Source organism: Megascapheus bottae, chromosome 1 (genome assembly GCF_031878675.1).
Source record: "Megascapheus bottae isolate mThoBot1 chromosome 1, mThoBot2.hap1, whole genome shotgun sequence".
Taxonomy (NCBI): Eukaryota; Metazoa; Chordata; class Mammalia; order Rodentia; family Geomyidae; genus Megascapheus; species Megascapheus bottae.
Genome location: NC_143509.1, coordinates 80,115,669 through 80,141,240, shown reverse-complemented (window position 1 = coordinate 80,141,240; position 25,572 = coordinate 80,115,669). Strand labels below are relative to the sequence as shown.

The following is a 25,572-nucleotide window of genomic DNA, read 5'->3' as shown; positions in this document are numbered from 1 at the left end:
TTGTGAACTTGGCTTATTAAATATTTGTCAACAGGATGAAGTGCTTAGTACCTGACCTCCCAAGTCCATGACCAAAAACAACACCACTGCTCCTCCGCCAAAGAAAAGAAGCTAATTGGAGTCTATTTTAAATTCTGAAAATATTTACTCTGTAGTTGCGGATGGATTTTCCCCTTATGGTTATATTTCAGTATTTATAATGAATTCGTTGTGATCTAAGATCTAGGTGGTATACATAAAATATTTCCAAGAACCATTAGTATGACTCCAGATTTATTTCTCCAAAAATATTGCCTGAAACCATGTTCACACAATGAATCTCTTGTTATACAATCTTTGTTATTTTATTTTCCTTAGTAAATCTAATAATATGATTAGAGCTACTCAGGTAATCTTCCATCTCAAGGTTTCATTCATTTCTGATTCATTGTGTCTATTATTAAACCTACCTATTGATGTTTTTGAACAAACTGATTTCTGAATTAAGTCTACAATGTGTTCTATAATAATCTTACTTCAGTATTACCATGGGCTGCTCCCAATTTACATTTAGATAATTAAAGCCTCTTTTTATTTCTATCTAACTTTATTTTATTTCCCTGAACACAAGGATGCGATTTTATTCATTTGGCTCTAGGGGTCTAAAGTTGGTAATCATTTTTCTACATCTGTCCTCATGTTTCCGTGCTTGCAATATACACTTTAAATCTCCATCCCTTAGCTTCTTCTCATTAGCATTCACATTTCTACTGATATACTTATGTTCCCACAAGCCATTCCTATGCTCTTCTATAAACTTAGTACCATTACAGCAGCATTGTTCCAATTTTCATAGAATATTACTATTTTTTGCATGTTTACATGATTAGTTACATATAAATTAACTTCAGAAATGAAGCCAACTATAACTAAAATATGAAAACAATGATGTTTATCAGCATAAGAAAAAGTCATCACATAAAGATCTTTACTAATTTTGTCTTGTCATGAACAAAACTGGATACATCTTAAATTATGCAAATTATACAAACAAAATCAGAAAATTATTTTGCCTATTTTATTCACTAAAATGTGATGGATATTTATTTTTAGAACAATATAATTACGCTCATGTGTCTAAATGTGAAGTTATAGAAGTATTGTGTCCTTTAAATTGTGTGTAATTCACATGCTTCTTTCATAATAACTACATTGTATTTTAATGTTTAAGTGATACATGGTCTGTGCTGAATATATACCCTAAAATGACAAAATTATTAGTAGTAAATATGAAGAATGTTTTAAATGATTAACATACTCAATCTGAATTTAGAAATGATATGAGTTGACTCTATGAGGATTTTATATATTTCTTTTTATAAAATAATATTCTGGGATTAATTATATGTAAAATCTGCATTAATGTATAGTTGCATTGTAAAATGCATACTGGCAAAATGATTGATATGGATTGGACACTTCTATAAATTATAATTCACTATCTTTATTGCATTTTTATTACTTTACTACTTAACAGCTAAAACCACAATGACTTTTCTGAAATATCCTTATTTTCAGGAAATAGACAAGAATATTTTGGGGCCGGGAGTTTGGCCTAGTGGTTAAAGTGCTTGCCTAGCATGCACGAAGACCCGGGTTCGATTCCTCGGTACCACATACATAGAAAAAAGTCAGAAAATGGTGCTGAGGCTCCAGTGGTAGAGCTCTAGCCTTGAGAAAGTCCAAGGACAGTGCTCAGGCCCTGAGCTAAAGCCCAGGACTGGCAAAAAAAAAAAAAAGAATATTTTGCAATTGTGTGGATGACTTTATCGCAAACTAGGTATCTAAAAAACAATTCAATTTTATATCTTGGAGAAACCTAGCCTCTACATTATCCCATAAATTTTAGTGAAGAAAAAAAAAATCACACTTTTATTTAGTGTCTTTAAGCATATGTATAATTGTCCTTTAAGATCAAGATATCTGGGTTGGTTCCATATCTTTGTTATGGAAAATAGTGCTACAATGAACATCGTTGTACAAGTGGATTTAGTATGTCCTTGTTTCTGGATGATCGGATAAATGCCAAGTACTGGAATTGCTGGGTCATAGGAGAGTTCTATGTTTAGTCTTTTGAGGAACTGACATACTGCTTTCCATAGTGGTGGAAAGAGTTTGCACTCCCACCAACAGTGTAGTAGTGATCCCTCCTGGCCACATCCCTTTCAGCATCTGTTGTTATAAGTTTTCTTGATCCTGACCATTCTAACTTGAGTGAGGTGGAATCTTAGAGTAGTTTTGATTTGCATTTATTTTATGACCAGATATGTCAAGCATCTTTTCATGTGTCTATAGGCCATTTTTATTTCTTCTTCAAATAAAACTCTCTTTAAGTCTTTGGCCCATCTTTTAATGGGATAGTTGTTTCTTTCGATATTAGTTTTGGAGTGATTCAATTTTTTGAGCTATTGATATATTTTAGATATGAGGCCATTGTATGTTTAGTGAAGATCTTCTCCCATTCTGTAGGCTTCCCAACTAATTTACTAGCTATGTCCTTTCCCATACAGAAGCTCTGCAGTTTAATGCAGTCCCACTTATCCAGCCTTTCTCGGATTTATTGGATTTCTTGGTCCTTTTTAAGAAAGTTTTGACCTGTACCAAGGAGGCCTAGTGTATCTCTATTCCTTTTTGTAAAGTTTTCAGTGTGTCAGTTTTTACCTCAAGGTCTTTGATCCATTTGGAGTTAAATGCGGTATTTATACACAATAGAATTCTATGCTGCTGTCAGAAAGAATGACATCGCCCCATTTGTTAGGAAATGGAAAGACTTAGAAAAAATCATATTAAATGAAGTAAGCCAGACTCAAAGGAACATAGGCCCAAGAATCTCCCTCATTTGTCAAAATCAGTAGAAACCTTGGGCTCTCCGAGCAGAGATTTACAATAGAACAAAATCTAGACATAAGGCCAAATAGTATGATACTAAATGTACGGATCTCCAAGAGAAAGAAACAAAATCCATGTAATGAGTGATTGTTGTCCTTAGTGTATTATGTTATCTCTTATCTCTTTTGCTATCCCTTGGTTATATCATATTGTTACAATATTTCATCTTGTTATCTGATATATTTTATATGTGCTTAATTGGTTATTTGAAATTGGATAAGGAAGGGGGGAAATAAAGATAAGCAGGGGTATGGGGGAGGGAAATGGGGACCATGTCATGAGGAAGGGTATCGTATCAATGTTTATGAAGTAATGCACCTTCTATATGGTGAATATAATGTAACCCTTCTATTAATTACAATTTTAAAAAAGAATTAATTAAGAAAAAATAAAAAAGATCAAGATATCCTTTACCTTTTTCTAAAATTTTTATGACATATAGATTGCAGAACTAGAACTGAATATTAACTCTAAATAATACAAATGTTCTCCTTACTAATCTTAATCATTATTGTGTGCAATAATTTCTAAGGTTTCAATTACTGAATAATATGGGTTTCTTGGAAATCCGTATTAAACTTAAAAACCAAAAACAGAAACACAAAACAAAGAAATAAATAAAGAAAAAAGAAAATCAAGACAGGAATAAAAGCCTTGCCTTCCTACCCATAAGGCTGAGATGTGAAGAGCCCAACTTAAAGCCACGCTGAGCAGGAAAGTTTGAAAGCACCTTTGGCAGAAAATGTCCAAGATGATATTCTTATTTCCAATTAACCACAGAAGCCAAGTGGCAGCACACCAGCCTTGAGCAAAAATACAAATAGCACTCATGCTTCTAGGAGTCCAAGTATCTTTTCCAGAATGAAAATAAAATGAATAAATGGCATCTAGAAAGATGTCTCATTTTCCTACCTTATTTTCATGTAAAATGACCTTGGCCCCTTAATTTTAAAGGAAGTTTATAGGCAAAGATTAGTCCTTTATATTTGTTTTAAACTATGTTTTTGAATTCCTGGGTCTTCTTTACCATGACTCATTTTCCCTAAAATACCCTGTCTTATTAACTAGTCCAAATCATTACAATGAAGCAAAGAAACTCATTGTTTTCATTCAGACATTTCTATAGCAGACACTGGATAAATATATAGTTTTTTTTAATTAATTTAAAAAAGAACACATGGGATAGTTCATGAAGATTCTAAATGTTGCTGTTTGTTTACTTTTTATTGGTGGGAGGGTCTACAGGCTTCTGTGTTCTTTAGATCATTGTCTCTTAGATAATAATATAATTAATTTTCATGGAAAACTCTGTAAATATATGTGACACACAGATACTTAATTTTAGTTGGTAAGAATAGTCTCAGTGGTTTCCCTCATTTGTAATAATTAGTACCCATCTAGGACTCTCCTAGAAGATATTACAGTAGCTTCAAAACCTAGGTACATAAGGTCATATAGGATGAGACTAAATGAAAGGATCTCTAGGATACAGAAACAAGAGCTTTATCTCGTGTGATTGTTGTTCTTAATGAACTATGTTATTTCTGTTCTCCTTTGTTGCTCTTTGTTTCATCTTTTATTGTTACTATATCTAACTTTTTTATTGGTATATTCTATATATTATGTTTATTTGTTTATTTGAAATAAGAAAGGGAGGGGGAAAACAGGATGATTGGAAGAGGGTGAGGGAGGGAAATGGGGACAAAAACATGAGAAGGGGTATCAATGTGTGAGAAGTAATGACAAATGTAACTGTAACCCCTCTATACATTACCCTGACAGTAAAAAAAAAAATTAAAAATGGAAAAAAAAAAACTTAAAATCTATCCTAAAATTGGAAGCTTATTTGACTCATGATTGCCCCTATCCTTCCCAAAACTAGTTCAAGGGTTAAAGCCACTTATTCTAAACAAAATACTATGCAGTGTATTTATTTGTCCTTAACCATAGATTTTACTCAAAATTTTAAAGGAAACAATTGTTTTTGATGATTTATCTTTACATTTAAATATGTTGAAATGTTTTTTAGCCTCTTTGTAAATGTCAATGAAAAATGTCAACTCTGAGCCAGCGACATTATATTATATTCTTTGTTTGTGTGTTTTGTTGGTTTACATACAAGAGTTCCTTATAGTTTATTTCTCCCCCAAGAGGCAGCCCTTTGTTAATATGGCTGTGTACAATTTTCTGACAAGTGCTGAACCTACGCTAACAAAAATGGTTCTTATTTATGATGTGTCAAATTACTGTTCAGAGAGTAGACCTTTTAGGTTGCATTCAGCCTTTAATTTGACTGAATTTAAATGGCATAAAATGCCTTTTAGTTGGGCCCTGGCTGGCATAATATATATCTCATTTCAATGAAAACATTCACATGCAAATACGGTTTGTTTGGAGTAAGGACAAATGCGACTATCATGACTGATGAAGGCTTTTGATCACAGTTCTACAAACTGAAGCATTGCAAAAGAAGAGGCTATTTGGACAGGCATCTGCAATTTCATGAATTATTTAGTTCACATTATTCATAAATCTCTTTGAAGAGGAGATTTTATGAGGGTTTTAAGAAGAAGTAGTCATAGTTGTGTTGCCAGCTTAGATGTATGCTGTGGGTTCCTGCTTGCTTGCATAGGAATGATTTCTTTAAATGTTAAGTCTTGTATAGCCTCATAATTGTACATCATGAGTATGCCAGCTAGTTAACATTGTAGTTCTTCAGAAATCAAATGAGCTACCCTCTTGTTCTTCATCTACCATGGTCTATTTCATAGAAAATATGCATAATTTTTCATAGGGACTATATAAAATTATCCATGGAGCATGTAATTTCTATTGAGCTTCCGAGTACAGTAACCTAGAGACCATGATTCACCTCTCCTCTGTGCCCTAAAGCTCTGCCTAGAAAGATTTGGCTTGCTAAAATGTGCAATTTGCTTTGTTAAACTGGGGAGCTTGTTTTTCCAAACCTTAATCCCACTTCTGATGACATACTCCTACTTTTACATTTATGTTCTTGCTTAAATGAAAAAAAAATATTGATTGTAATGACTTGTACTTATCATGTTCCTTGTCCAAATGTATCATTAAACCTCTAATTTATTATATAAGCTCAGTAACTTACTCTTAAAGAATTTTGATTTGCTTTGTCTTCAAATTCATCTCTTTAATGTCCCAATGTGTAACAAAATGTATTGTTTGAATAAAGAACTGCAACTTCCTATCACTTCACATATAATCCACTGTGAAAAGTTGAATGTTACAGAGTCACTGGGAAATACTTTCTATTTGTGGGCTTTGTTTGGCTTTTGACTAGCTCAGAGTGTAAATCATGGTCAGATTTGATTTTCAGAGAGCATGGAGTAATGGTTAATTATAATTGGCTCACTTGTATTTTCTAAGTAATACTTTTGCAATTTGAATTAATGAACAGTTGTGGTTTGTACTGCTGAGCAACTATTTTGCCCTTCAATTTAGAGTACACAGAATTAGATAATCAATTCTGGGAAGGAAGTTAGACCAGATAATCTTCAATGGTATTTTCCAACTCAGATTCTCTGAATCTCTGAAATCATCCCAGGTGGGATTTTAGGATTAGCAAAAGATTCAAATGCAAACAAACTGAATAAATTTAGTTATAGTTGGACTATTTAGAAATCTTGACAACTAATTATATCTTCCTTTCAATTCTAAATACCCACTGGGACTTCCCAATTGTTTATTAGTATGTGCATATAAAGTAGTTTGTAAAAGTATGAAAAATGGCACTTTTCCATAGACACTGGACTTTTTCTTTCCAAGTCTGATGGATAATTTTTCCATAGAACAGTTGAACCATAACATGGCTACTGAAATCAAGAGTTCTAGTGGTAGGGACAGGAAGGACCGCATGGAAGAAATTGGAATATGTATAGCCTTTTTTAAATCTCTACTCTTGATAGTAAGGAATCCAAAGTTTCTAAATGCCCATCATATCTCAATTTCTGTGTATGTACTATAAGTTTAATAGTTTTCTAATTTGTGTGAGGTTTTATCTATTCCCATTTATTTAAAAAACTACAACTAAAATCTTCCATTTTTGAAATACCTGAAAAGAAATTGGTTACCTGAAAGAACACTGAAGCAGATTAGATGCAGTTCTTTAAGTTATTCCTTTCCACATCCTCCATTTGCACACATATCAATATTTACTCTGTACCCAGTAATGGGAACTAAGGGAACATTGAAGTTACAGTCCCTTCATGACTATTTGCTTAAAAATGGAGCACAAGTCCTTATGTTTTATATTACTCTATTGTGCTATAATTTCTCAAAACAAATTATTTATCTTATTAACTCATTTGATGACTTTTTTCTGTTTTTGTTTAACTGTATTTGATTCAATATTTGTTTCCTGTCCCACCTTCTTGAATTATTTTTATTAATGATTTTATTTTCACATTCTCAAAGGAGCTACATTTTCATGCTCTTCCACCAATATGAGAAAAAAAATTATTCTCTGATAGCCAACACACAGCTTGTTGATAGTTTCTGCAGAAACGTATATGTGATGGGATGAAGGAAAAGATTAATCAAAATACTTATCTCAAAATCAATTTGTCAGTCTTCTCAGTTAAATAAATCCCAAGTACTTGGCATTATTTTATTTAATCTGATAGAACAATCTTTACAACAATGCAGCCCATCTATCCATTGTAGTGATTGCAAACTCTTGTATCATTTAAGAAATATATGTTGACATCCTACTTGTTTGTTGATGCATTGTCCCATATCATGTTCTACCTACTATTATGAAATGTATGGTGAATGCCACTCAATTTCATAGCAAATGCAGAACTATGGTAGCTCCACTATTATTCCAATAAAAAATGGACAGTTGTCATTAAACATCCAAGCAAGCCCAGATTGTATATGACAAAAAGACAAATCTTACGAGCTTTGGCTGAAAATGATGTCTCCACATAGGTTCATCAATGTTAGCAGTTAGTCCCTAAGTTGGGATGTTGAAATTGAAATTTTGCATATGGAGAGACAGGACCATAGAGCAAATCCCTGTACCTTGATTCTAAGTTATCCTCTAAGGATTGATGTGTAATTAAAGTTGCTCAGTAAAATAAGTCTCTTTATTCCCTACTTTTCCTTTTCAATCTTTTTTTAATTTAAATTTTATTGTAAAGGTGATGTACATAGGGATTATAGTTACATAAGTAAAGTAATGAGTAAATTTCTTCTTGGACAGTGTAAGCCCCTCCCTCATTTTCTCCTAATTTCCTCTTGCCTGACTCTCCTCCATACAAATTGTAAAGTTTATTTCCAACAAAATGCCTAGTGTTGATGGCTGCTGCATTAGTTCACCTTTTGTTCCACCTTGTCTGTGATTCTCCTTTCTAAATCCAACATACTTATATTTAAGACAAAGGATATAAAAATCAAAACAGTGACAACAGGGAATAAACAAAAGGGTAAATAAAAGAAAGAAAATAGAAATGACTGCGAACAGTAAAAAATGAAACCTCTTGTGTCCGTTTCTGAGTTCATTTTAATAAGCATCATTTTATATGGTCATAGCCACATAGCTATTGAGGCATTGTGATCTCTCTTAAGAATATCCTCCTATGTTCTCATTCTGTGATGCTTAGAGTACTGTTTAATTAGTCATGTCCAAGCATAATTACTTCTCCTCTACTATCCATTAGATTAACTTGTAGATTCCTAGATATATTCTAGTTATTACAAATGAGGGAAACCTTGCACCCTGTGTTTCTTTGGGTATGGATTATTTTCCTTAATATCATTTCTTCCAAGTCCATTTCCTTAAGAATGGGGCAATGTCATTCTTTTCAATGGAAGCATAGATTTCCATTGAGTATGTGTACCACATTTTTTTTTTTTGCCAGTCCTGGGACTTGAATTCATGGCCTGAGCACTGAGCCCTTTCTCAGGGCTAGTGTTCTACCACTTGAGCCACAGCACCACTTCCAGCTTTTTCTGTGTATATGGTACCAAAGAATTGAACAAAAGCCTTCGTGCATTCTAGGCAGCTACTCTACCACCAGTCCATATTCCTGACCTTAAGCCACACTTTTTCTTCTTTTTTGATCAAGTTCTCTACTGAGGGTCATATGGATACAAAAAAGAATAAAGGAATAAAAGGAAGGAAAGAAACAGAGGAAGAGAAATAAGACTTAAATTATATATATATATATATGTATATAGTTAAAATACTGGGAATGATAGAAAAATAGAAAATTGTGTAATCAAAAACATAGTCCAAATTAAGTATGCATGCAATTAACAGTAGTACTCACCCCAGTAAACACAAAAGCCATGAAAATACAAAAGAAGAGGGTGGAGAAAAATTAGTTTGCAACTTATTTGGCTGGCCTATATCTCCCTAAAATTCTCTATTCAGTAGCTATGGCAGAGTCTTTGATTTATTTGATGTAGTCAGCATTCCTTGTGACTTATTTGGATTCAGAAGCATTCTTGGTACGTGGGTGTGGCTATACTTAGATTCCCAGATTCAGGCCTGCCTAAACCTAACTTATGACTCAAAGTGAACAGATAAATCCTCAAGTCAACTTTATTGAGAGCGCAGAGAAAAGTTCTGCTTTACAGATTTGGAATCTTTTTATGCTGTCTTCCAGCCTAACTTGGTGGGAGGGGGAATTTGCTTTGTGTGGAAGAGCAGTGGCTCTTTTCTGCTGCTTAAAATCTCTGCAGTGAGCTTGTATGGCCAGTATGTAAAGGGTGATACTGTGACTTATCTGGAATCTTTGGATTTCCTCGGAGGAACTAACTCCTGAGACCCTCCTTTTAATCAAACCTGAAAACACCCTCAGCTTTTAAGAGCTAGGCAGGTTTTTTTTTTTTTTTTTATAGTGTGATATTACGGATTTTTTTATTTTATAATTCCAAGGTGCCCTACTAACTGAGAGTTGTATTGCAATAAGTCTGCAATGCTGAACCTGTCTTTGCTTTTGAGCAAAGACCCTATCTCCCCCTAGGCAGAGCTACCTCATCAAGGATCAGTTGCTATTGTTTTTCACCAGTGAGGAGAGGTGCAAGGATATCAAATTCCTTTACTTTCTTCAAAAATGTTGCTACTTTTCCAGTAAGTGTTACAGCCACGGGCTCTGGCAGACTCCATGCCACTTTCAAAAATGACATTCTGGAATTCATTTAGATTAGCCTCATCCTATATGGCCACATGCACATAGCTTTTGAGCTATTATGCTCCTCTGCCAGATAATTCTAGATGTGTACTAATTATCACAACTGAGGGAATCCACAGAGCCTATGTTTCTTTGGATCTGACATCACTTAATATGATTTTTTCTAAATTTTTCCATTCCCTTACGAATGGGGTGATGTCATTCTTTCTGATGGTAGTATAAGAATTCCATTGTGTATAAATATAATATCTTATTGATCTAGGATATGGAAACAAGAGGTTTATCTGTTATAGTTGTTCTTAATGTACTATGTAATTTCTTTCTCTTTTCTTTCCTCCTTATGGTTTATCTCATTATGTTACTGCATTTGACTTTGGTACCTGGTATATTGCATTTACATTTATGTGTTTATTTGAAATTGGGAAAGGAAGGGGAAAAACAAGATGATTGGGATGGGGTGCGAGTAGGGAAATTGGAAGAAAAACATGGAAAGGGGTATCAGTATTCAAGAAGCAGTGTACCCACTACATGATGAATGTAACTGTAGCTTCTACACATCACCCAGACAATAAAATACTATTGTATTTTATATAAAAAGAAAAGCATTCTCCTTTTAGATGTTGTTCTCTAGAGGGGAGGAAGGATGCCTTTTGTGGGGTACTCAGGCTTTCCCTTTTGTTTACAAAGGTCCCCAATGTGACAAGTTCTCCCAGTGTCTGCCTATGGCTAGCTGGGATCTGAACTGTTCCTAGTCTTTAAATTCATGATAAAGTTCAGTGGAAAGCCCTTGGATATGCTGTGTTATTGCTGCCACCACCTTTGTCAAGCTCCTCTGGGTGCCGCTGCCTGCACCACACTGCCACCAATGGGGGGATGTTTAAATCTCCCTTCTTATGCAGGCCACTTACAATTTTCTCCTTTGGCATAAATCTCTATATCATTATGACTTACTTGTTATGACTCTGTAGACACAAATACTTCAGTAGAACACTAAAATTCATCTTCTTTGGAGAGAGCTCTGTTGGTAGCTTGTTAATTTTCCACCATCTTTGGATTACAATAAGTCTTTAAACTATTCACTTTTCAATTCTGCCCTGCCTAGTATGAGTACAAGAGGACTAGTTACTTTGCATTTTTTTTTTTTTTTTTGCCAGTCCTGAGCTTGAGTTCAGGGCCTGAGTGCCACTGTCCTTGGACTTTCTCAAGGCTAGAGCTGTACCAGTTGAGCTTCAGCACCACTTCCGGCTTTTATTTCTATGATACGGTACCGAGGAATCATCGAACTCGGGTCTTCATGCAGATTTAGGATATTTGTAAGGAAATTTCTGTTTTAAGGAAGGAATACCATGTAACTTCAAAGATTGCTCATATGTTTGCTTGATTGCAAACTTTTTGTGTCTGCTGTTTCTTAAGCCTTTCATAGAAATATATGTCTGAAATATCGAAGGGATTGCATTTATTTTACACTGTCTTCTAACGATATGCATTTATGTTCTGTTTGACTAGAAACTTCTCTGTGTATTTATTGGAGCAAAAGTCATAAGCCTACAGGGAATTTAGAAATATATAAGGAAAAGAGGTTTAAAAATTGGTAGTGACTCAGAAAATTAAAGATATTTTTTCTGTGGTTTCACAATGATTTCCTTTTTTTATTTTTTCAGTGTATTTAATTATCAGGATAATGAATAGAGGGATTATAGTTACATTTGTCAGGTATTGAGTACATTACTTCTCGAACATTAATACCCGTTCTCATATTTTTTCTCCCTTTTCCTCCCCACACCCCCTACCAATCATGTTGTTTTCCCCCTTCCCTTTCATATTTCAAATAAACAAATAAATTTAGATATAGTATGCGAGATAACAAAGACAGATACAGTAGCCACATGACATTAACCATAAGTAGAAAAACAGAGAAAAGAAATAACTTTATATAGTACATTAAGAACAACAAAGACAAACCTCTTGTTTCCATATCCTAGAGTTATTTCATTTAGTCTCAAGCTGTATGACCATATGTACATAGCTTTTGAGCTATTGTGATCCTCTGCCAGAAGAATCCTAAATGTGTACTAATTGTTACAAATGAGGGAAACCATTGAACTTATTCCCCTTTGGGTTTGGCTTACTTTACTTAATTTGATTTTTTTTCCAAGTCTTTCCATTTCCTTATGTATGGGGCAATGTCAGTTTTTCTGATGGCATCATAGAATACCATTGTGTATAAGTATCACATCTTCTTGATCCATTCATATACTGAGGGGCATCTGATTTGGTAAACAATGTTGCAATGAATATTGTTGTGTGAATAACTTTAATATGGCCTTGTTTCTGGACATTTGGGTAAATGCCAAGGAGTGGGATTGCTAGGTCAAAACAGAGCTCTATTTTTAGTCTTAGAATTCCTAGCAAGAGCAATAAGGCAAGAAGCAAACATAAAGGGGATCCAAATAGAGAAAGAGGAAATGAAACTTTCCCTCTTTGCAGATGACATGGTTCTGTATTTGAAGAACCCTATAGACTCCACTCCCAAGTTGCCTGAGCTGATTCGAAACTTTGACAAGGTAGCAGGTTATAAAATTAACCCCCCAAAATCAAAGGCTTTTATGTTTTCCATCAACAAGAAGAGTGAGGCAGAAATCAGGACAGCAACTCCTTTTGCAATAGCCTCAAAGAAAATTAAATACTTAGGAATTCACTTAAGGATGTAAATGACCTTTATGATGAAAAATTTTAAAACCTGAAAATGGAAATCAAAGCAGAACTAAGAAAGTGTAAAAACCTCCCATGCTCCTGGATTGGAAGAGGTTCTTGAATGTAGATGGAACAAATATAAAATAAGATAGTTGTATATATTATGAACCCTATGAGAGATGCACAAAAACAGTGAAGAGGAAAAAAATCTTAATAAAAAGCATTGGGTATTTTGATACACAAAATTAATTTTGAGTTTAAAAATGTGGAATATGGAAGACAAATACTTGTATTTTTAAATTTAAATTGTAAAATATACATGAAATAGAGTTAATGCTTACAATAATGTTTTGTCACATCCCTCTTGAACTGAAAGATTACTTTGGATAAAAATTATTAATATTCCATGGCTTTAGTACATTGTATAAACCAGAATTATTTCCATGGAACAATTTGACCAGTATGCATCCTAAGTAATTTATGTTCAAGATAAATCTGACTTTAATCTCACAGAAAATGAATCTATACATATGAAAAAATGCAATTTCACTTGATATGTACAGTCACACTCTACCATATTGAAAATAAAATGGTAATAAGAAATACCACAACTTAAAACTGTAGTAGATCATCTAAAAAAGTAAAATTATATAATGGCTCTTATTATCAGAAGGCATAAGCATGTAAAAATGTGAAAATCTAACCAATATTTCATATCCAGAACTTATTTTTGCAAACAACAGATGATTTCCAAGATATAATTAAATTTATGAATGTCAGCTATGTAAAAAAGAAAGTCATAGTGCTATTTTCCATTTAACCATTCAAATAGGGCCTGAATATAACTGTATATTAAGTCCCAAGACAAGAGCTAAACAAATCCACATATGCCAATTGCTTGATGAATCATTTTTTTCTTGGAAGTGAATCCATGAATTCATGCAGGCATGAATGCGCTATTTCCTTAATTCCCAGCTGATATTCCTTTTAGGTTTCTTATCTACTTCTTTTTTCATGGAATGTAATTAATATTAGAACCAATTGTCAAATTTATGTGCAGTTTGTCACATTAAATATTAGTTTCATCATATTAATCTGCCACATTTTACGTTTCCTGAATTATTGAATATTGTGATTTCAAAGTACAAGTATGATTTTATCTGTGATTTTTTTTTTTTTTTTTTTTTTTGCCAGTCCTGGGCTTGGGCTCAGGGTTTGAGCACTGTCCTTGGATTTTCTCAAGGCTAGAGCTCTACCACTTCAGCCTCAGCACCACTTCCGGCTTTTTCCTGTGTATGTGGTACCAAGGAATCAAACCCAGGTCTTCGTGCATGCTAGGCAGGCACTCTACCACTAGGCCAAACTCTCGGCCCTATCTGTGATTATTTTGACACAAGTACATTTTGGGTGTTAAGTCCTTTTAAGAAAGGTAAGAAAGCTAGATAGTGTCTGGTATTCTCTTTTTTGTTGACGTCAGTGTGGTTGGCAATTACAGGCTAAATTTAAGACCTTGTTAGGAATAAAATAATGTTGCTTTTCTCATTTTCTCCTTAGTTTTTAGTTTAAGTTTTACTTCTAAAAGAAATTTCCCATTATCAAACATTTGATGCCTCAGGATATAACTTACAATGTTTTTTTCTGAAACATTTTGAACACTATTTTTTCACTTTTTTTTCCTGGTATGAAAAATTTTGAGATCATTAAGAAGGAAAAACTAGTGAAGTTGATTGAGGGCACACTTTCCTAAGACTAGGTATTCTAATAAATTCTAGAAGGGAATTATAATGTTTAAGATTCACCACTGGTAGTGATTGTTGGTAAACTCTAATCTTAATTACTTGGGACACAAAGAAAGATCATGGTTCAAGGTAAAGCCTGGGAAAAAGATAGTGTCAGAAACCAAGATAAGCATTGTGGTTGTCCTATTTGGAAGGCCTATAGGCAGTCCAAGGAGAGAGGAAATGTGAAATGCCCTAAGAAAAGTAACTAAAACCAAAAGGGCTGTGATCATGCTAAAATAATAGAAAGGTTGAGTTCAAACCTTCAAGCCACAATACTGCCTCAAAAATCAATATAAGTGGCTATATTGCATTGCAATTTCATATTTTCAGATTATACTAATGTGATATCTGATAAATTAAATGTAGTAATACTATCCCTTATTCATAACAACGTGATATATTGTAAGAATATCATTTAACATTGACTAGTACTATAATATTAGTTATTACATCTACTTATGACTAGAGTTTATTTAGTGGACTTAAAATACCTAATTTTCATCTACTGTAGTGTTTTAATTTACAGATGAATGCAGAATTCTCTAATGTGCATAATGAGGTGATTTTCCAATCACAGTTTGGTAATATTTTGTTGTTAAATATTATATCTCATTTACATATCAAATGTTAATATGTTCATTTTCATAAATTTCCTCCTAGAAGCAGCAGGGATGTTATTGTTACCTAATGGTGTATTTTTTTTTTTTTTGGTTCGTCATGAGACTTGAACTCTGGGCCTGGGGGCTGTCCCTGAGCTCTTCAGCTCAAGGCTACTGCCCAAGCCCTAGAGCCACAGTGTCACTTCCTGTTTGTGGGGTTTAATTGGAGATAAGAGATCACAGACTTAAGTGCCTGGGTTGGGTTTGAATGCAGAATCTCAGACACCTGCATGGCTGGGAGCCATCAACACCTGCATGTGTATTTTTTCCTGTGTATTTTATGAGAAATTTTTCACTTTTAAAATTATACTTATTAATGTGCCCTGTTTTGATTCATTTTGTTTTAGTGTAGTTATATCGTGGATGAGGAAAACAACTAATTTACTTGTATCTGTATACAATCTACAGATACAAAATGTTTCCTTAATATATCTAATTTTTCATTTAATTTACACATGGAGGACAAAATCAAAACCCATGCTGAAATGTCACAATAATTTGGGAATATTTTACATGATCTTAGAGAAAAACCATAGAGCTTTAGTATTAGCTCTTTCTGAATGAACATGAAAGAGTTATGTCTTTGTTAATTATTTATTACATTTGATTTTCAATAGGTATTTCAGCTTTTAAGTGGGTGAGTACATTAAATTGTGCATTATCTCCATATTTCAATCAAAGGAAGAATATATGGTAGTTACTCTTAATTTGAGATGAATTAAAAGAATAGTGAAATGTGACTAAGTAACAAATATATATAATTTCTTAAACCATGATTGTATACACTAACTTTAATACTACTTTAGTAATACTGTTCTAGTGTCTCAAATTCTTACAAAGAATATTCAAATTTTCAGGTTCTAATACCTCCTGCAAATAGCCAGGCAAGTGCCCCTTCAAACATATTAAAGAACCGAATTGCTAGTATAATGAATTCATTTTTATATCATTTGTTTTGGAATTTATTGAGATTAACTTTAGTAATATGATTCATTTTAACTAAAAATTCCACATCAATATAAAATTCTATTACAGTACTCTCATTCACATATTTTCTATAAACTACATATATAAATACTCACCTTATAATTAAAATAATTTAATATTATTAGTGATATCATTAATAAAATATGAAACTACTTAGACATCTGTAACTTCTATTTTTATTACAGATTGAAGAACTCTGGATGTCATATCTAAAACTTTACTATGGTCAAAATACTTTAATTTCTTTCTTTTCAACATTCACAGTCAAAATCACATTTTAAGGTAATTTTCAGTCAGTTTTGGGTGGTATGCAATGTGCACTTTACAATTGACTTATAATTGGACTGTGCTGACAATGGAAAATCGTACAAGTATTGAACATGACATTTATGACAGTATTGCTGTCATCTTGGCTTCTTTTATTGAAAATGCAGAGAATTATAATTGGGCTAACAAGGCTGGTAGCCTGGCCTCTTTCCAATTATATTAACCAGCCTTGTCTAGTATTAGCTGTCTGAACACACACACAAGCAGGCAGAGCTTTGCTTTACTGTCTTTTATTTTGGTGCTTGCCCAAGAATCTTAGATTAAAATCCACTACATTTATTTGATGTTTGAGAACTTTCAATAACGCATGCTTTTAAAATTTTTATTTCACTATTTAAAAAATACAAATAGATCCTTATAGTAGATTAGTTATACCTTTCATATAAGATGCTACTATTGTCTCAAAACAAAGATTTCTGTGTGTGTGTGTGTGTGTGTGTGTGTGTGTGTGTGTGTGTGTGTGTGTGTGTGTGACGGGACTTGAACTCTAGGACTGGGCACTGTCCCTGAGCTCTTCAGCTCAAGACTCCTGCCTTATCCCTTGAGCCACCGCCCCACTTCCCATTTTCTAGTCATTAACTGGAAATAAGAGTCTTAAGTTCTCTAGTACTTGGGATCCTTCAGATCTCAACCTGCTGAGTAGATAGAATTACAGGCATGAATCACCGCACCTGGATCAAAACTTAAGAATTTGTAAATACATTTTTTGAACACATGTTCAAGTGATGAATCTGAGACTGAAGTAAAATTGCAAGGGCCTTGCATGAGCCAATCTATATCTTGACATACTGCACAGTTGTGCTTGAAATTTTATATTTAATTTTATTATCCAAATAATAGCTCTGTAAAGCTATAAACAATAATAAACTATAAGTATGTAAGAAATTTCTCAGTGCATATAATCCTATAACATACTAAGAAAATCCTTGAATTATAAACTAAACTTATAATAGATAAATGTAATACAGAAACTTAAAAGAAAAATTTTGTGGTTTAAGAGAGAAATATTTCATAACAAATTAGCTATGTAAAATATTTGATAATCCACTTTTTTCTCTTTCCTTTCTTTTTTAGTTCATTGTTATGTTAAAGTATTCAATGTATTTAAATATTTATTTTCCAAATAACTTTAGAACTTCTGTCTGAAAGATTTAAAGTATCTCAGTTGTTTTATGTATAGCAACATGAAACCAACTGTAAATTTTTCATACTGAATTCAGACACTAAAAGGACATGAAGAGTGGGTATTGCAGATTTGTTGGTAGGCAACATTGTGGAAATTTAACTGAAAGCTAATGTGTATGTTATCACACTGTTTATGAAACCAAAATATATTAAAAACACTATTCTTTTACAAATTCTTTTAAGTAGGGCAATTTGAGTAGATTGTGAAAAACAATACTAATGCTATGTGCTAATAGCTTAATATAATGCAACCAATATTTGTTATCTTAGATAGCAACTTGGGAAAAGGAGAGAGGATAGTGATAAGTTTTCTGCAGTCTCTTTTTCTTTCTGTATAGTTTTGAGTATCAAACTCTGTATAGAATAATGTTCTATCATGGTATTTAAGTGTTTTCCCACTGAGCTACATAATTTCTAAATATTGTTCAGATTTGTATGTAAACAATCAAGCAGAAGTAACCAAGTTATTTAAAAATATATTTATACTGGAAAAGAATTAATGGTTTTTCATATTAGGTGATTATTGAGATATTAACTTTATATATGTGTGTATGTGCTGATCCTAGAGCTTCAACTCAGAGCCTGGGTGCTATCCCTAAACTTTTTTGGCTAGAGTCTAGCACTATACCACTTCAGCCAGGCACAGTACCACTTTCAACCCTTTCTGAGTAGTTTATTGAAGATAAGAGTCTCAGGGACTTACCTGCTTAAACTGGCTTCAAACTGCAATCCTCATATCTCACCCTCCTAAGTATCTAGAATTACAAGCTTGAGCCATCATTGCCTGTATGAAAGAAATTAATTTTATTATGAACTGTTATATCAAAATTAATTTAAAAATCTCAAAGTAAAGTTAAAATGCCTTTCTTTTACTTCTAAGAAAAAAATGTTTATTTTTTCTTTTAAATCAACTTTCTCTAAACAGTTTGGGTTTTCTTGTTCTAAAGATTGCTACAGTCTACCTTGATTGGAAAGTTTTGGAATAAACAGTAGACTCTTTTCAGGAAAACAATTGATCCAGATTTTCTAAAATATTTTTATTCTAATTCAATCTATTGTTTTGGAAAATATTTAAATTTATAAAAGTGATAATAATGGTAAGTGCATGTATGTGTCCGACTAAAATTTCTTATATGTAATCTGATATGTAATGAATCTTAATGAATTTATTTTGGGGTTATAAGTAACTTTGAAGGATGAATTATCATTTATGATTTCATATGTAGAACTAGACCTAAACGTAAGTTAAATTTCAGTAAAGGTCAATCTGCTGAAGTACAGATTACATAATTCCCCAATTAGGGAATGGTCAACTTCTTCAAAAATATTTAGACAATTAACAAACATCCCCTCCTCTTTTAATCTTCATTTGCAAATCATATCTAATCAAAGTAGAATATATCACTTCAAAAAGTGTTTAGAGGTATCTAATTATGCATTTTGACTAGAAGGCTTCCTTTGAGTGAGAGACTGTCCTATAGGACTAATTAATTTAATTTCCTCATTAAATTTACTTCTGCCCTGAATCATGTTTACCACTAGATATAAATAAGCTTAAATTTCTACTTCTTAAGGGAATCATGCCAATTAAAATAATGAAGTTTTCAAATTTCATAGCTATATGGTCAAATAAGTCCCAAAATAGATGAATATTAATGAATCAGATGATGTAGGCTGGGCTTTGTTATAGAGAGGTTGCTTGTGATTTAGTTAGTGGCTCACTTCTTTAAATTCCAGCACCATATAGCAGGATATTAAACAACAGATATTGGAGTTGGACCTATTTAAGATCAAACCCTGAATTTTCTCCTTTCTAGACATCTAACCTACAGCAAGTGATTTTTTTTCTCTATTCCAGTTCTATTGATAGACAATAACAAAAATATTCTTGACTTTCATTATTATGTGAAAGGTGTATGAAAAATGTTCACACTGTCTTTGACATTTAATCAAAGTTAATGGCCCAGCTTTGAAATTTATTTTAATTTAATTAATAATATTTTTATTCTTAAACCTGTATTTTACACCTATGAGCTTTACTTTAATTGATTATTGATTACATCATGAAGCTAGGAATGACACAGAGAAGCACATCTTCCCTTCAAGGAATTGGTGTCTTACATTCAGAAATGTCACTATGTGGCTTCTCTCTATCATTCTCTTATTAACATTTTTTTATAATCACAGACTAACCAAACATAACTGTCATTTGCTTTTCATAGATTTAATTCATGTATTGTATGTTTAATCACATAATCTTAAATATACTTTAAAAATATTTTAGCTAATCATAACACAAAATCTAATTTTTGCTTTTTTTCTAAATCTAATATCTGCTATCTTTGTTTCTTCTTGTGCAACCTTTCCTTGGTACCAGCGGCTGCTTCAAAGAACAAAGTTAAAGGTGAGCTCCGTTGCTTTTTGCATGAGTCACCATGATTTATTTGGTCCATTCTTCCAAGTTCTACTAAATAGAAGAATCTATTTTGTTGGTGATGATCCAATGTGTACATTTTCATCAGTATGAATAGATTCTTTCAATTATTCAATTATGGATATATGTTGCAATTTTGCATGTTTGCTGCACTGATAATTTGCTTTATTGCCTTATTTCTTACTTAGGATACTTTATTCCACATTGGAGAAAGCATTTCTGTGCATGAACTTTTTGCTTTTTGATTTTAGTTTCCTTGACAAACTTGAGAACTGAAAAAAGAAAACTAGCATAACATAAATCCAATAGAAAGTTTTAAAGATCTGTGCATGTCATAACAGAAACATATAAAAAGGAAATTTAATCTGCTAAATATAAATTGAATAGTATGAACTGTGGTCTGTTTGTTACTAGTCTTCTACTTTCTAATAGTATCATATTTTTGCCATATATATATATGTATATACATATGTATATGTATATATATGAAAGAGAATACACTCATTCAATAACTAAAATATCTCCAAGAAAACATATGATATTTGATATATTGTGTTCAAATCTTCATGATATTGAAGAATTCCAATATACATGTGTTTATATATATGTATATTTATTTATATATCTGTATCTGCATATTTACATGTATACATACATATCTATTTCAGTTTCCAATTCCATAAAGATATATATATATATATGTATATATATATGACTCAATTTTGTCATCTTGTAATTCTAGATATCTATTCTTACAGAAGGGTTTAACTCTGTACTATGGGCCGATGTTTTTTTTTTTAATTTAGTTTAGTTTTGTTTTGTTTTTTTTACAGTCTTGGGCTTGATCTGAGGGCCTAAGCATTGTCCTTGAGCTTTCTCAAAGCTAGAGCTCTACCACTTGAGTTCTCAGCACCACTTCTGGCTTTTTTCTATGTATGTGGTATCAAGGAATCGAACCTGGGACTTTGTGCATGCTAGGCAAGCAAGCACTCTATAACGTGGCCAAAATCCCAGCCTAGGTTGATCTTTTAAATGCTAAGGACCTCTGTTTCCTGAAGCCATGTATTTATTTTGCAATTACTATTTCTGTAATAATATATATATATATATTATAGGGGATTTTTCATATCTTATTTACTTTTATTTCTCAGTAACGGTGGTAGAAAAATTAGCCAATTTTGCCTTGGTAATTTTCTGTATGAGAACAAAAGAAATATATGGACTTAAGATAATTCCTTGATAATAACTACATCTTCATAAATTTATAAATAATGTGTTTATATAATAGAAAGTTAAGAAATGTGGTTTTGAGCATGGAGGATTAAGAATCTGTAAGAATATTTACAATAATACATTTACTATGAGATATAATTCACAACTGTAAGGAGAACTAAAGAAAGTTGCTGAAGCTGGATTCTTTATAGGAGGATGTTTATTTTAAGACTAAAGATAAATGAGAAGAGGAAAATGTAGACTACAAAGCAGTAAGAGTTTGTGTAGATCAGTATATAGTAGCAAGTATGAGTATAGTCCATTTCATATAGTGAGATGTCATTTTGACTGAAATCCTAGGTTTCTGTTAGAAAGTATAGAGAAATAAATCAGAAGTTACAAGAGCAATGGCATGGTTATGAGTCATCACTACTGATTACACCCAGGCACATGAAAGCATAAGCCAGAAGTTAGTTGTTAAATATACGAAAGCAAATTCATCATTAGAAGGCTAATTATAAGCATAAAGTATACTACAGCTCTCTGTCAGTCCTCTTAGAACTCGATATCTAGAGTTTTGCAATGCAATATAGTTCTGTCTGCAATTTATTGCTCAATCCACCTTTTTCCCACTGATTAAGACCTGTACCATTTTGTTGAAATCTCATTTTTTCCTCTTGTGTGCAGCTCTGAGTGGTGGAAGGGAATGTGTCTTTCCAGCATAGTCTACCATAGGAAAGAATTGAAATTCTCAATGTTGATTTAAGCACCTTAGAACTTTACATATCATCTTCTATTTCAGTATGAGAGATTTCAGCCAATAGCTGCCCTGTTTATGTGCCTGAAACCTCTTTGTATAATTACAAAGTACCTTAGTTCAAAGTTCTTGTCCTAGTTGGTTTATTTTTAACCAAGAAAAACATATAGATCAACTATGTCTGACTTCATTGCCCAAAAGCAAATTATCTCACATATGGAACATTCTCTTTTTATACAATTACAATCTTTTACTAGTCAAGAAGATATATTTTAAAAGATTATTATATATAGTTACTATACATGTTAAGCTTCAAAGTAAAATTGAAGCTAAAATACACAAATTTGTCTTAAAGTAATATCCTGTAATTGTCAGATATAATTGGAAAACTAGTATTTCATAATTCATTTGAATTGGAAGAAATCATATAGTTAATGTTTATTTCCTTAGAAGTATTAGATAAATCTAAGACCTTTTGACAAGGAATTTGAATTATCTCTTGGAACTAGAGTTGAGTATTTATGGCTTTATATAATAGTATCTACATTTTAATTTCATAGATTATAGAATAGAAGAGAATGCAGTTTTATATTTATAAGGTTTAATGTAAGTTTAATTGATATATTGTTACTTTGTGTTCCTTGAAGAGGCCTTGACCACTGCCAGGTTGTGGGCATTTGCTTTCCTTTTCAAAAATATGATATTACACTCACAGGAAGTTTTTCACTCACAATGGATGTCACAGATGTTACACTTACATATCTCTCTGCACACATTGACCTTTCCTCACACTTGTATTGAAAGTCACTTAAAAGAAATAGTCTACACAGGCCACTTACTACAATAATCTGGCTGTCTCTCCAGTCCGTTATCCCATCTATGAGCACATGGAAGAACTGTGTAAGATAAAAGATGAATTAAGTTGGAATTGAGACTTTCAATTAACTATAACAGATTTAAGTTCCATTTCACCAGCTGTTTTTAAAAGATACTAATTCAGAGTAATTTTTAAGGTAACTGGACATTTTATTACAATTTAAAAATACATATAATGTGTGATTGTTGTTCTAGATGTACTATGTTATTTTCATCTCTTTTGTTGTCCCTTGGTTATTCTTATATTGTTACAGTATCTTACCTTGTTATCTGGTATATTGTATATAGATTATTTGTTTATTTGAAATAGGAAAGGGAAGAGGAGAAAACAAGATGAGGGGGAAGGAAATAGAGACAAAAACATGAGAAGGGGTATCAATGTGTGTAAGGTAATGCACCTTCTATCTGGCAAATATAACTGTAACCCTTCTATTAATTATAAAAAAAGAAAAAAATACATCCATGCTATTAAGAAAATAATCTGAATAAATTTTGGTTATTGGGAGTTTTTTGCCCTCATCATTCCCAAATTCTTTTTCCTTATTGTTTATATAAAGGTTATATGTGGAAAGATTATAATATCCTAAGTCAGGTAAAGAGTACATTTTTCTTGAATAGTGTCAACCTTTCCCGTGCTTTCTTCTAGTTTTCCCTCCTGCCCTCCCCCACAAGTTGTACAGTTCATTTTCAACATAGTAACTAGTGAATATCACTGCTGCATCTGTTCACACTTTTTCCACCATTTCTGTACCTGCCCTTATCCTCCTCAAAACAGATACACTTATTGAAGAAAATGTACAGTAAACAAAAACAAAATCAAATGAGGAAGAAAAAATAAGAAACTCTTGAGTGATTTTTTTTGTGGAGAAAAGTAAAATCATTACCTGAGAATTCAAAAGAAATCCCTTCACAAAATGTCCCTTAGAATGATAATTTCTCTTTTTATCTATTATTATTTCTACAAGAGTCAACACAAAAATTTTATTTTTCATAATAAGTGCCATATTAATAATGCAGTTGTATAGCTAATGTTCAACTGATTAACTTAGCTAATATGTCACATTGCCATTTAAAAATCAAGGATACCAATACAACATGGGCAGAACTTTCTAACAGAAGCTTGTTGAAACACTTCTTTAGAACCTGTCCAATCTGAATATTCTACAATCTCTGTTATTTAAAAGAAAATATATTTTATCTGTGACATTCTCTTTTGGCTACTTATTACATAAATACTAAATTGATTTAGTATTTTATTCTGCTGTGATTGATTCCCTCCCTCCCTCCCCCCCTGCCCAAGTCAACTGTTTTCTTTCATTTTTTTTATAGTTCTAATCCCACGCATCTATTTTTTTCATATATTTTTATTGTAATTAATAGAAGGTTTACATGATATTAGCCAGATAGATGGTGCATTCATTCCCATACATTGATACCCTTTCACATGTCTTGGCCCCCATTTCCCTCCCCCTCACCCCCACCCCTCATCTTGTTTTCCCCCGTTCCCTATCCAATTTCAAATAACCAAATACAAATATATACGATACATTAGGCAACAAAGTGAGATACTGTAACAATATGAGATAACCAAGGCATGCAAAAGAGATGAGAGATAACATAGTACCTTAAGAACAACAATCATTCATTATATGGCTTATGTTTCTATATCCTAGAGATCCTTTCATTTAGCGTCCTACCATATGGCCTTTTGTATCAAGGTTTTGCTCTATTGCAGATCTCTGCTAGGAGAGCCCAAGGTTTGTATTGATTATGACAAATGAGGGAAACCATTGAGCCTAAGTTCCTTTGAGTCTGGCTTAGTTCACTTAATATGATCTTTTCTAAGTCTTTCCATTTCCTAACAAATGGGGCAATGTCATTCTTTCTGACAGCAGCATAGAATTCCATTGTGTACAAATACCACATCTTGTTGATCCACTCATCAACTGAGGGACATCTAGGTTGGTTCCATATCTTTGCTATGGTAAATAGTGCTGCAATGAACATTGCTGTGCTGGTGGATTTAGTATGTCCTTGTTTCTGGATGATTGGGTAAATGCCAAGTAGGGGAATTGCTGGGTCATAGGGGAGCTCTACGTTTAGTCTTTTGAGGCACTGCCATACTGCTTTCCATAGTGTTTGAACGAGTTTGCACTCCCACCGACAGTGTAGTAGTGATCCCTCCTGGCCACATCCCCTCCAGCATCTGTTGTTATTAGTTTTCCTGATCCTGGCCATTCTAACTGGAGTGAGGTGGAATCTTAGAGTTGCTTTGAATTGCATTTCTTTTATGACCAGAGATGTTGAGCATTTCTTCATGTGTCTATAGGCCATTTTTGTTTCTTCTTCAGAGAAGACTCTCTTTAAGTCTTTGGCCCATCTTTTAATGGGATGGTTGTTACTTTGGAGATTAGTTTTGGATTGATTTTTTGAGCTGTTGATATATTTTAGATATAAGGCCTTTGTCTGTTGTATGGTTGGTGAAAATCTTCTCCCACTCTGTAGGCTTCCTAATTAATTTACTAGGTATGTCCTTTGCCATACAAAAGCTCTGCAGTTT

At 32.8% G+C, this 25,572-nt stretch overlaps 1 protein-coding gene across 2 annotated transcripts in view; it reads left to right on the top strand.

Annotated features, from left to right (window-relative positions):
* The window catches only part of Cadm2 (cell adhesion molecule 2), an 866,220-nt gene that overhangs the window by 615,680 nt on the left and 224,968 nt on the right, over nucleotides 1–25,572 (top strand). For both annotated transcript variants that reach the window (XM_090347865.1, XM_090347874.1), the window contains exon 2: nucleotides 20,111–20,137. In XM_090347865.1, coding sequence (XP_090203991.1) covers nucleotides 20,111–20,137 — 27 coding nt within the window. The remainder of the gene's footprint in view (nucleotides 1–20,110; nucleotides 20,138–25,572) is intronic.